We start from the raw sequence: 14,317 nt of genomic DNA on the forward strand, positions 1-14,317 counted from the left end.
TTCCATCACCATATATTTGATCCCCCTTACCTTCATCTCCCACCCCCCACCCCCCGTACCCTCTGGTAACCACTAAACTATTGTCTATGAAGAGACTGTTCTTAGGTAGAAGAATAAATACGAAAGAACTGCAGCTGTAATCAACACATTTTCTTTTCAATAAATTTGAAACAAAACATAAAAGGTGTAAAAAGGACATGAATACATAAGAGTTTTTGAGATTTAGGGATTCAAATAGTGTATTGATGGCAATTACGGAAGTTGGACAGAGACGCTTTGTTGCCTGGCACCACCACTTTATAGATCATGCTGAAAACATAGTGGCAACATCTCAATGTTTTTCTAATGCTCGTATTGTGATGTCCATTGGGATGTGAGTCATAGACTCCAACTACAGGGACCAAAAGTAACCAGGTATCCAGACACCACAGTCTGAAATCTATTGCTACTTTTGTATCCAAACAGGGCTGTCCATGGGTTGCTTCCAGTCAGTGACTGAGTGCAGCAGGATGAAGACAGAGCTGTTCTTAGGAGATGAGGGGCTCCTGATGCTTGGCTCACAGCTCCCCGGTAACCTTGCCAAACCTTCCTTAGACACAGAGGCAGTCTAAAACGCGTCCCCCGACGTTCTTTCCCTCTGCCCTATTCATTTCTCTTCTTATTCTCTCTCACAGGTGTTTCCTCTAATAGAATCCTTTCACTTTTAATTTAATTCCCTTTCGGTGTCTGCTCCTCTGAGGACACAGACTAACAAACATAATCAATGAAATAATTTTCATGTTCATATGTCTCTGTGGCTTAAATCCATCTCTCTCTCTCTCTCTCCCCCGCCCTCATATTTCTGTAATATCTTCTAGTGTAAAAGTAACACATGTTCATTAAAAAATGCAAAAACACCCCATTTATGCCCCATTCTGGTCTTGAGAATTCAATAATAGTGGAAAAATATTTGTGTCACAAAAAAATCTGTCTTACCCTAGCATGCCTTGGGAACCACATTTAAAAGTCCATTCTCACAGTTATTGTCAAAATAAACTCTGATACATTCATGCTATACATCTGTGAAGAAATAAAAATTCAGTTGTATTTCTTGCAGGGAAAAATGTTCATGTGCCATTAAATTTATACATGCAAACAGAGAAAGTCTGAAAAGATCCATACTAAAATGCTAATTTAACATTAGGGGTAGTTATTTCGACATTTTTAGGTGCTTTTGTTTTCATTTTTTCTGTTTGCTTATCTCTGTTGTCTGGATAGTAAAAAGGGGAGCTATTTCCTTGCCCTCCTACTGTCATGCACCTCCTTGGGGGTACCAATTTTAAGGCAGATACTCTATTTCAGGTACTCTATTGATCTGGAGAACACAGCATTGATTGCTTATCAGTTAAGTCACAAAGGTAACAACTAAAAGTTTTGGTTGGCATAATGTAAATATAACATGACATATCTCAGTATAAAATGCATTTTTCAAAAAATATTTTCCTGTTAGGAAATATGGTCTGTATTAGCACATATCAGACTAGAACCAGAAGTATTCCTTCTAATAGCATGATTTTCTGTTCCCAAAACATCAGTACACTTCAGTCTGGTATGCTAAAATTGAGTGAGTCTGGGGACCCAGACGTTTCATTAGCTAGATGTGAGACATCAGACAAGCCCTGACACAGCCTTTCTTCAGCAAGCTAGATGATGACTTAAAAGGTCCCATTCAACGTTTTTTTATTCCATGCTTTCAAATAACCATTTTTGCTATTTGAATTGGTGATAACAGCAGGTAGAGACTTGTGGTAAAATGTTCCCATCCTTTTTATTTGGGACTGGTTCCATCAAGCAGAAGCACCCTTGCACTAGCTGAAGTAAAGGAGTTTTATTCTAAGTTTGCAGTGCACAATTTTGTAAGCATCCAAGGACAAAAACCAGAATGCATTGGTTTAGAACTGGAAAGAAATTAAGGTCATTTATCTAAATTCTCATGTATCTTAAAAGAAAGCTGGAAAGAGAAAAAAAATCTATTGGCACTTCTGCTGAATCCTAATTCTTTGGTTTCTCTAGCTGATGAGAGGTATATTATTAAATTTGATTCATTAAACAAATTGAGAAGGTTGCATTGGTTTTCTCCAGAAATCAAGAAATCTATATATTCATGTATGTATGTATAGATGTATGTATGTAGGTAGGTAGGTAGGTATTAGCTATCATCTATGTATTATCTATCTATCTATTTATCTATCATCTATCATCTATTTATCTATCTATCATCTATCTATCACCTATCTATCATCTACTATACATCCCTCCAGAAGCTCAATCATTCATTTCCCAGCTGCCTAGAGGCTGGGAGTGCTGACAATGTTGTCAGTTTATGACTCACGGATGAAGAGTAGCTTCACCCAGGATGACATCCAGTTCCCATTTAAAGCTTATAACAACTATGGGAAGGAGGAAACAATCTTAGTGAGGATTTGGAAAGTCAGGACTTTGATCGATCTAAGGTCCAAGCATACTGGAGGATAATTGACAGTATGACCAAAAACTTTCCTTTAAGGACACATTCCACAGCCTAGCGATGCTACTTAAACATCCCAAAGAACTAACTAAGAATGTGCACAGATACTAGCTATCAAGATATTTATTCAGTTATTCAGTATGTTCAGTTAAGAAACAAAGTAAATCCCTAATAACACAACAGCTTGCTGTGTAACGCATACCATGGAATATAACACAGCGTTATAAATGGGTAGCATTAGCTATATTGACATGAGAATGATCTCAGTAAAGAGCTGAGTGAAGAAGGCAGGTTATGAAAGAGTATGTATAATAGGCTCCTAGTTTTATGTTTTCGAATCATTATATAAATGCATAGGAAATAACTGGAAAATTACATACAAAAATACTGAAAGTGATTACCTCATTGTGGTGAATGTGATTAGGTAGGATTTTAATTCCACTATTTCTTATTTTGTGCATTTATTGAATGCTTTATAGAAAATACATATTTACTGTATTATTGAAAGACCAACAAAATAATTTTCAAAATAAATGCCTTCAGTTGTTCTCTATCATAAAATGTGTTGATAAACATATTGCAAAATAAGTTTTTTGATGAGAGTAACACAACTCTCAAATAATTCCCATTTCAGAGATAGAACCTCAGTTTTCCTTTCCATATATTTATATTTACCTCCTCTCACACATATTTAGGTGGAGAAATCTTTAAGTGAGAAAAATAAATTTTTAGCTCTCACACAAAGTCCACTTCCATATTTGTTATATTATGCTTAGTGTGGGCTGATGTTCAGTTTCATAAACCAAACGGTGGCCTGGTTAATCCTTTATTGATTCATCAAACTGATAAATGTGCTGATTAAGTTTTTGTTTAATAATCAGTATATGACTTCAGTTAAATCTTCAAAGTAAACAGTGTTTAAATTTGTGAAGTCATCTCCAAATTCTTATTACATTGTTTTGCACTTTAAAAAATAGGTTTCACATAAGCATTTTTTCTCCTTTTCCATAGAGTTCCATTTCTAACTTCCCTCCTCCACAGAATTCCTATTATGCTAAGGAGGTAGACTAGGCTAGCAGTACCTTTTAGTGGCTTTTCCTAGTTACTTTAGTTTAGATCTATGCTAAACTCTTTAAGGGCCAAAGAGGTTTGTCTTTCCTACAACAGAAGCACACCCTGCAGATTTTATTGATACCCTTGTGTGGGTGGATCTAACGGATTCCTTTCTCTGCTGCCCTGGGGTAGCAGTGCAGGCAGACACACTTTCAGGGGGAAATGGGTGCCCGTACCAGAATTCTCATTAGTTCTATTCTTCCATTCTCCCCTGGCTTACCTATACACATTACTTCTGTGTCCCCATGGCTCCAGAGATGAAATTGAATTATGTGCTTAATTATCTGGATGAATGCCACATGGATCTCACCCCTTCTCTGAGAAGCAGGAACTATAGTATAGCGAAAGGAGATTTAACTCTTACACCCACATTACTGAATGGTGGGTGGACGAGTGACCACAGTTGCCTTTTCCAGGTGCAGAGATTGTGTGTGGCACCAGTGCATTAGCAGGTAGAGAACCAGCTGCTTGGGTCCTTCCTGACCCTGCCTCCTCAGACCCGTGGCCCCCTTCTAAGCACCACCAGCCAGCAGAGAGGCTTGGCCTCAGAATCCCTCAGAAGCCCTGGGAAGTGAGCCGAGTACCACACCCACAGGTGTAAAATAGTTGGTGCTGACTAATTTGTACCTAATTGGTCATAACAGGAGAAAGAAACTGTTTCTGTTGCTGCTTAAAGGGCCCTGATGAGAAGCACCATGGCACGGTAACCAGAAAACAAAGATCCAGACATTGCCTGTCTTTCCCTTTTATTTATTTATCATTATTATGATTTAAGTTTTTAGAGTTTCTAGCTAAAAACAGAGCAGAAAGTCTTCACTGTAAAAAAGAACTCATTAAAATTTTCCATATCCTACTTTTCTAGATTGTTCAAAAGTCCCCCTTCATCACAAAAATTCTTCTGCAAACAGTAAACATATAAAAATCTTTTAAACATTCATTCCTTTTGCTTACCTTCTTAGAAGCATTATATTTTCAATCACATTTTTAAAAACCACTAAGATTCTAACAACAGAAGTCAAACTGAAATAAAACATATTGTGCAAAAATTAGGTGTTTTATTTGTAATATGGCATTTATTTTACAGTGCACACATTAGGTCAAATTGTAAGAACAAAAGCATATTTCCCCACATGGAGCTCTCACAGAGTATGCACATAGGCCACTGAATACGGTAAACTTTTTTGGACCAGCGTTCATATACCTTCCATACCAAAGGGAATACCTACCACTATGGCTTGTCGTGGCTTAAAAAGAAAAACTGAAGCATATCATTAGGAAAAATGCTGCAAGATGTATCTATGAAGAATGCTGTAGGTGTTAAGGCAAGGGCATGCGCCATCCACAAGCTGTCGGGGCAGCGCCTGGCCTCACCCTGAGAGGAAGTCTCTGTTTTGGAAAGCAGTTAGCTCACACTTGTTTGGGGTTTGTTCTCTTTTGGGCACTCCTAGTTTTAATGTTCTTCTTGGGACTGGCTGGCTTGGGAGCAGGGGGTTTCCCCTTTGGTTTCGGAGGATTACTACGACTGGTGCGCCCGCTTGTTTGCTTCTTGTCCTGGATTGTCCTCTGCTGTTCGCGTAGTCTCTCTTCCCACTGCTGGGAGGCAATTTGTAAACATGACTGTCCAGTACATCTCACCCCTGTATGCTATCAAGCTAATATCAGAATTAATGAAACTGTTTTCACTGTAACATACTAATCATGATAACAATTATAATAGCTTCCCTAAGTGCTGAGTATATAATGGAGTCTTGACATGCATTCGTTTCATTGAAACTCACAACAGCCCTTCTAGGTGGACACCAGACTCATGACCAGGGAACAAGCTCACTGAGGCTATTTGCAAAAGGTCACACAGCTGGTAAATATCAGAACTAGAATTCAAGTTCACTAGTCAGACTCCAAGGCCCTAACCCATGCAGTTTTTCCTATTCCTACATAACAGTCCTACACAGCAAAGCCCTCTTAAAAGGGTTGACATGGCTAAAAGAAATTTATCCAGTCCCACTGAAAATCAGAGGCCTCTTACCACACTTAGGAATTCACTTAATTCTGTTACATCCAATGGAAGACAGAAGCCCCACCTACATCTAGTAATCCACTCAAGTGTTAGCTTCCCAGAAAGGATGGGAAATGCATCATTCTGGACAGTTAAGTTTCCTTGATAGAAAACAATTTACTATTTATAATATAAATAAATACTATTTATTTAAACAGTTGCATGTAAAAAAAAAAATGAGAGTGATTCCACTTGAACAGATATTGTTTTTTATTATAACACACATCCCCACTTGTTAGAGTATATTTCAATCAACAAAGAGTTTGAGCATTGTTCTAGGCATGAGAAATACAATGAAATAAAAAAGCCGGTCCCCACCCTCCTAGGGTAGTCTAAAAAAATAAACTCATTACTGCTATTGTATGGTGATATCTTCAGATATGTATTGAAATATATTGTAATATTTTCTGCTAAAGTGAATGGTCCAAACAGCTGTGACTCTTGAAAGCTTTCTTTCCCCTCAGACCCCTATGGCACTTCTAATCTACTGTAGTCTTGGAAACCAGATAACTAATGCAGCCAGAATTTTCTGTCTAGTAAGACTAAGTGTGCTCCTGAGTAGCTCGAGTTTTTAGCTCAGATGTAATAGTAGTGTTTGGATCTTTTATTCAGAAATGCACTGAGTAGGAAAGGCTGTGTTGAAACTATGTTCTCCATAAGTCAGTATTAATATATATGCTCCCCTAACTAAGAATTTTTATTCATGCAAACCAAGAAATCATAGGCAGTAGCAGTACCTTTGTGAACTTGAAAACACAAATTCTCCTGAATGTATTTAAACATATTTTCAGGAGAGGAGATGCTTTAAAGATTTCAAACTAATGCCCTTATTTCTTTAGTTGTGGTATGACTTCACATCTCTGGGCAAAAAAATTATTCTAACTCCTGTAACCGAATTACCAATATTTCTATGATGTTACCACTAAAATTACAGATGTACAAAATAGAAAATCATTACTTTTCGTATATAGTTTACTTTGATAAAAGTTTAAAATTATTTTAAATACAGAGGAAAGGTTCTGCTTTGTACAGCGATGAGTTTTAGAAATAGGTATTCACACCCCTACACGTACATGTCTGTTTTAATCCCTCTGGATACTACTTCTGCCCAAGTACCTGACTGTTTGCTAAAACAATTAAATACAATACAATAAAGAAACCAAAAGAAAAACAAAAACAAATTTAATATGAAAATAACCAATAGGTCAGTATTGAATGCAACCAAATTGGTCTTTGAAGTTGAAGACAGATTTACAATAAAAATACTCATAACTACTTATTTGAAAGACAAATACTGCTGCTACTGATGGCTCCTATGATAGCCTGGAGATGAAAGAATGAGAAAAATACCCAAATTCTACAGAATTTCTTTACATGCACTTACATCTATATTCCTGGTATTGCTAATTATACTTACTATGGATCTTTTACTAAGTTGATCTCTCCATTTTTCAACTAAACAATTTTCAAGAAGCATCATCCTGAAAAAGAGTAATTTATCTTAATAAGCAACTTCTGGTTATGAAAGTAAAGTTTAGAAATACAAAAATTAAAAAAAAAATTCTTCAATAGACAGTAACCCTACAATCCGCCATTTATACTTTATGGGTATATCCTTTCATTTTTCCTTTTATGTACCTATATATTTATTTTTAGATCACACTGTATATTTAGCTAATATCATACATTTCCTTTTATCATTGTATTATATGCATTTTCTGATGTAATTAGAATAATTCAAAAATATAAATTTAATAACCAAATAATATTACAACTATGGAGATCCATAATATATTTTATTATTTATTTACTCTTGAACCTCTATCTTTTGCTTAGCTATTATTGCCAGTGTTGCATTGAATATCCTTGTATATATTGTGCACTGGCTTATTATTTCCTTTGGACAGATTTCTGAAAGTAGAATTACTGGGTCAAAGAGTTTATATATATATATATATATATATATATATATATATATATATATATATATATCACACTTCGTATATTAAGGTTTTCAATGTATACTGCCACATTGTTTTCAAAATGATTGAACTTTCATTCAATTCACTAATATTAAGACTAGGTGAAAATTGAATCTTAATTTTATTTGGATTGAGGAATTAAGGAGATAAAATTTTCAATGTTTTATTTACTATTTGTATTTCTTCTTCTTGATCTGGTCTGTATAGATTTATGTACATATATTTCTATATTGCAGTCTTACTGTTTTAAATAGTAACTTTACTCTTGAGAGAGTATTTTCTCAATTTTTATGTCTTTTTATTTTTATTTGTGATTTTTATATATATGCTAATATGTGGTCCGATTTATGTACTGACATTTTCCCTTGGAATTTCTTACATTACTTTTATGTTTACAAAGTATCGTGCCATTCATATAACATATATTTATTTACCTAATTTTATCCCCTTTGATTAAGTTTTAAAAATATTTATCTCTTTAATCCATTTGAGATTTATAGTATAAAGTGAAAATATGTAGTATTTTTCCAAATAAAAATATTTGCAACTTTCACTAAGTAATATTTTCATTTCCTATTGATTTGTGATATTTCTTACATTATGTAAGTATTTTTTATGTATTAGAATCTGTTTCAAGACTTTTTTCTCTGCGTTGTTTATCTTTATGTCTACTCTTGCACCACATTGTTTTAAGAAGTGTAGCATTGTACTGATTTTGCATGTCTCATAAGGCAGATTTCCTCTCATCCGTTTTATTTTCAAAATCTCATTTACATGCCCTTACTAGTTTATTCTTCCAAATGATCATTGCGTCATTTGTGAAGACATAAATCCCAATTGTCCACAAAATTTTTTACTGGGATTTTGATCAGAATTACATTAAATTTACAAAACTTGGGAAAGATGACATGAAAGCTATTATTTAATTCATTTTTAATCCATTCTTCTGTCTAAGTAGAATTTAATCCCTAGCAACCTGGTTTATCCCCAGATCTCCACCTAGTACGGTAGCAGATAGAAACACCATGCAAGAGACAAGCCCAGAAATTCATTCAACATTCATCTATTCAGCTTCTTTAGAGAGGCAAGATATAAGTAGAACAGCTTTAAAACCAAGAGCACAAGGTGGTGTATGTGGTATGAGGAGGGTACCCAAGTACTGATAGAACACAGAAACTTTGCAGGGGAGGTGAGTTTCAAAAGGTTTTTTTTTGTTTGTTTTTTTTTGTTTGTTTTTTAGAAATAAAGTTTTGAGCTGTATCTAGAAGAAACAAACATATAACCATTAGTGGCAGAGAATCAAAGGGAAGACTTGTTAAATAAAAATAAGTAATTTTGCTGGATAAGTATATTGTAGCAAGTTATGGGGCTCATCCTGGAACCTGTGCTGTAGTTTTTTATTTTTACAATATAAGGAATGTACTAATATATAAAAAAAGATGCTAAAGAAAGAGATGTGGGGAGACACACACAGCTGGAGATATGAGCATATATGAGTGATTATGCGTGTACGTGTGTGTATGTAATACTATAGCAAATAAATATGCAAACTAAATGTATGTAAAGGAAATGTGGAGAACTGTAGTCTCAAATGGTATTTACTTGATCTGTAAGTTACTAAACAGCCCTTAAAAAATTCAATATTTGCCACACTAAGATGGATTTGAATAATTTGAAAAGAATTGGTTTTACTCAAAGTAATTTATCTGCCTATAAATTTTTGAAATCATTTAAGGAATTATGAAATTTATTTTTAAAGATTCCATTCAAAAACTCACATTTCTATATTTCCTTAATTCTATGAAGAATTAATTGATACTTAGGATATATGGACATCCCAACAAACGTATCTATTAAAACTGTTTTTCAAAAAAGCTGGTGCCGTTTTGGTTTTCGTCTTTTAAACCATGACTGCTAAATGGGATTTATGTTTTCGTAAGCTGTGTGTAGTTTCTCCTGCCCACCATGCCTACCGTGAGCGCCACTCGTAACACATGATGAGAACGTCCTGATGGGGCAGTATGTGAGGACACTGGCAGGAAGAGTTCGTAATGAGTGGGACTTGAGTTCGCGGGATGGGTGATGAGGACTTGAAGATCTCTTTCACATCTACCACTGTCGTTACTTCATTACAGCCACTTCTCTGCACAGCTTTTATTTTGGCATGAATGACTGCAATTTAAAAATCAATATAAATGTTGTTGAAGCCTTTGGAGAAAAATAGGGATGGTGCATTCATGCCAACTCCTGAACCTCTCTTAAGGAATCACTCCTGTAATTATGGTCATGTCTGAGCTGCCCAAATGCAGGCAGAAAGCCCACACAATCATATGGTAAATGTAAGGCCTCCCATATTGTCAACATTGTCTTCGAAGTTCTGACTCACGCTGCAAGACGTAAAAGTAAATTGACAGCAGGCTTAGCCTAGCTTCTGCCTTTGAGTCAGCGACAGCTCCTCACTGGGCTACAGACAGGGTTTGATTAGAGAATTCTACAGATCCTTCTCAGCCCTAAAATTCTATAATTCTAAAATTAGCTTCCCCCCACCCCCCAAAATGTATCAGGAAATTTAGTTACACAGAATGTCAATAAAAATTTCATAGAAACAAATATTTGTTTATACTCTGTTTTGTGATGATTTGAAATGAGAATTATACACTCTGATTCAGAAGCAACTTTAAAGTTTGTGGTTTAATCACCCATCTGAGGCTTGAACTTCCTCTGTCCCAGAGGAAGTTATTAGAGCAATAACACTTTAGACTGGAAGGAGTCTCTGAAGATCACTGTTCTCAATCCTTTAATTTCCAAGACTGTCAAAGTGAGGTCTGTGGTTAGTGGATATAGAACTGTTATTACAGATGGCTGTGAATGTCACTGTGTCTGATCACACTTTACATTCTGGCTCTTTTGGTCCCTTGCTATTACTGCCTGTCATGGAGTTGTAATCAGTCTAGTAAGGATCTGTCTTGGATTCCATCCTAGGAAGCTGGTTTATGAAGGAGCCAAAGGATTTATATAGAAATGGTTTCATCATCAAAGTAGTTTTGAGGCTATGACACCCCAGAGAACAGCGTGAGAGTAAAACTCAGATTAGTAAGAAGGATGGATAGTGTCAGATGAGGGACTAAGTAGATCAGGTTAAGATACCATATCTACATAGAATGGTTTTAAATAACAGAAAGCTACTAGAAAAGAACGTATATATATATTTTTTGGTTGAATTACCCATATTGGCTAAGTATGATTCTCAAATCTGACAACCTAAAGAAAAGATTATTTTTTCAGACTTTTATATTGTCATGATCTTCTTACTTTCATGTGTGTATATAATATAAAGGTTCTTATGATATAAAATTTCAGTTTGAAATATGGAAAACTAAGTAAATAAAATGAACATTTCCCCCCACTTTTAGTTATTTCAGCAGAAATAATTTAAGAAATGAAATGAATCATAAAATGGCCCAAATAGATATTTTAAAAGAACATATTTTAATTAAGTTTACTTTCAAGTGATGATAGTACGATTAAATTTACTCAAAACATTCAAAATAGAATGATTGACTTATTTTTTGAAGAAAGTGCTGACTGTTTTTTTCCCCAATAAGAGTGAAGAGGCATTTAAACTGTTAACACTTATAGCCATAGTGTCTTGTGATTAACACATTCCCATCATTTCTTTAAGATGTTAAATACTCACAGCTATTTATAAGTATAAAGATACAGGGGCAGGTCTTAATTCCTGGGCCTCTGGGTCTCAGATAATGATTCCATGGATCACTCACCCATCCTTCCCGCAGCAATGAAATCTTAGTAAGAGAACAGGTGAGCTGTGCTGTCCTGGCAGAGCAGCACCTCTCACCTAGGCAAGTAAGATCATGTCAGATGTGCAATGGGAGCCACCTCACTGTCCTCACCTGGGGAATTTACTTTGTGTTTATTTGATTTACCCAGAAAAGCAAGAAATTGTACAGTTGTTATTGTGCCATCTGAAACACATATAGTTAACTAGAAAAATCACCAACCCTCTTCTTTACTTTATGACCAGCAGACCTGGCTTTGTAATGTGCCAGGTCCCAAAGTGAATGGTCTCATTAGACGACTTACCATAACTGTAGTTTTTGCTCAGATATGTTGCCAGAGTTGGCTTCACCTTTTTACACTTGCACCGGTCTACAGAAGACAAAAGAAAGACAAAAAGTTGGAAAAGGGTTCAGAAATCACTCTGGGGAGAAGGAAACAGAGGCTTGAAGACCAACTCACCAGGGCTAAGGCGTTTACAGTCAACATCAAGAGGCCTTTCCTGTACCATCATGTCTGGTGTGATGTCGACCCACTTGGCATCTGAAACACACACAGGGCCACATGGGTGTGGTCAGTGATTTGGTCTGTTTACCCAGCTAGAATAAGGAACCATCTGGAGACATAAACTAACAGCATCATGAAAGAGAATACTAAATAGTGAAAATGGATCGTGATTGTTGACTACTTCTTTCATATGGAAATCCCTGGGCTTAGGAAAGAAGACTTTCAGGTCAGGCTGCCTATCCAGCACAAACTGATGTTAACCAGCCAATTGGGACAAATTATGTCGTTCCTTCTCAAATCCATTGTAAAATGTTGATTTTCTGAGTTGACAATTTACACTAATCAAAATAAGCAGAATTTTTTCAAATCCCACCTCACATCTTGTAGTGCAGAAACAGTCCACAGCTACATAATCCAAAACAAGCACAACCCTTTATCATTTATATTATTTAAGCAACAAATAGGTTTTTCTAGAACTCTGAACTAGAGAGGCGTTTCGATCTTTTCCTGATCTCTTCCTTCATGTTTTGGGCAATGCTCTGAGGTAGACCTTGAGAAACTACTAAAGCAACACCGTAATCTCTTTAAATGTGCAGCAACCAGGGTCAGGGATAAAAGGATGCAAAAATATTCTTAGGTTTCATTTCACCAAGTGGATTTAAAGCTTCTCCTTCTTCCCAGAAAAGCAGCAAAATGACCAAAGAGCAAAGAAGGAAATGGAAGATGAGATCCAGGTAACTAAGATGTCACAGATGTTGACTCCTGGTCAAAGACCATGAAATACATTACAATTTTCCAGGGTGACTAAATTTACAAACTGGGCTCCCGGTGGGGAGTGATGACTGGAACTGCTTTTTCAGAAAGAGCTTTCAAGAGCAAACACTAAATGAAGAATCCTGGTGGGATTGTTTCAAGCATTAAATGGTATGTGTAAAGTGTTTACCTCTAGCTCCCACTCACCATAAGCCCTACACACCTCTTTGCTACTGTTGCTATTACCATTCCGTTATGACTGTAAATGAAAACGTCCCCACTGGCTCCCATTGTAAGCACCACCACCACCACCACCCCTTATGGGACTTGGGGTTCTTCAGCTCCTGAAATTCCTGTAGAGAAACGAGACCTTTCCGGAAGTAAAGTCACCAGCCCTTCCCAATTCCTCTAACCCTCGGAAGTGGGATGGGACGCTGACCGACCACCCGCTGGCAGCTGTGAGTGCAGCCTCTGGGTTCTCATGGGGCAGCGACAGCCAACAATGCCTCATCACCACCCCTCTGTCCTTCCCCTGGCCTCACCCTCTGGGAGGTCAGTGACGATGGCCTCCGGCGAGATGCACACGCCGCGGTCGTACACAGGCAGGTCGTCGCAGGCCAGGCTCTCAGGCCAGCTGTGGTTGTACATCTTCATGAGGGGCTCGCAGTCGTCGCGCGCGCGCTGGCACACGGACTTGCAAGGCTTGATGGGGTCGTGCAGGAACTCCAGGGTGCAGATGGGCGCGTACATGGCGCAGAGGAAGAAGCGCAGCACCGCGCTGCAGTTCACGTCCACCAGCTCCTCGTACTGCTCTATGGCCAGGATGGCGTTCTCTTGCGTGCTGTGGTGCAGGTGGTTGGGCATCCGCGTGATGTTCCAGGGCATGTGCCTGCACATGGGGATGCGCACCGCCTCGCACGGCGCGCCGCGCACGCCCAGCGCCAGGCGCAGCCACAGGCACAACGCGGCCAGGATGGAGAGGAGCATGGCACTGTCCTGCACCGCGACCCCGACAGGCGGAAAGGGCCCTTCTCTTCCCGCCCCTCCAGTCTTTCGCTATCCCTTCTCCGAGGAGGAAGTCCTTTAGGGCTCAGGACTCCCCAAACTCCCGTCGGCAGCGACGCGGGGCCGCTGGGGCTGGCCGGGGATATCAGCAGTCTGGAGCACGGAGCACAAGCGGCGTCAGCCCTCAGCCTCCGGGGCGCGAACTCACCCTGGCAGCTCCAGTCCCAGACCCGGCAGCTCCCAGCGCAGCCAGCCACGGCCATTGCGGGAGCCTATTTATCCCGATACCTCCCCTGACGTGAGCTCAGAACGCTCCCTTGGCAGCTGAAGGCGCGGCGCGGGCTCCCCCTCGGCCGCTCCACCCCCAGCCCTCTCTTCGCAGAAGCGGTGACATCATCTCCAACGGGCCACAGCCCAGGGCTGGAATCCTGCATTCCCCCAAAGTCCCTCCTTTTTAGTCTGGCCAGTCCTTTCTCTTTGGACCAAGAAAAAGAGCCGCTGGCAATCGTTTTCGACACCGGATCCAAGAGGGTGCAAGAAAGGATTTCAAGAGAGAAAAAGACGCCCTTTTGAGTCAGAGTTGAACTTTGCAGCCTT

At 38.3% G+C, this 14,317-nt stretch overlaps 1 protein-coding gene across 1 annotated transcript; it reads right to left on the minus strand.

Annotated features, from left to right (window-relative positions):
• Window positions 1-4,654: 4,654 nt before the first annotated feature.
• On the minus strand, window positions 4,655-13,971 carry SFRP4 (secreted frizzled related protein 4). The gene is made up of 6 exons (XM_019710216.3): window positions 13,258-13,971; window positions 11,918-11,998; window positions 11,762-11,827; window positions 9,631-9,829; window positions 7,093-7,156; window positions 4,655-5,212 (listed from the first exon to the last, which is right to left on the minus strand). Exons 1-6 carry the CDS (start codon window positions 13,700-13,702, stop codon window positions 5,027-5,029), a joined length of 1,041 nt encoding a protein of 346 aa, XP_019565775.2. The 5' UTR covers window positions 13,703-13,971; the 3' UTR covers window positions 4,655-5,026.
• Between the last annotated feature and the right edge of the window lie 346 nt (window positions 13,972-14,317).

The sequence above is a fragment of the Rhinolophus sinicus genome, chromosome 4 (assembly GCF_057876585.1).
Source record: "Rhinolophus sinicus isolate RSI-liver-muscle chromosome 4, RSI-T2T, whole genome shotgun sequence".
In the NCBI taxonomy this organism is placed as follows: domain Eukaryota; kingdom Metazoa; phylum Chordata; class Mammalia; order Chiroptera; family Rhinolophidae; genus Rhinolophus; species Rhinolophus sinicus.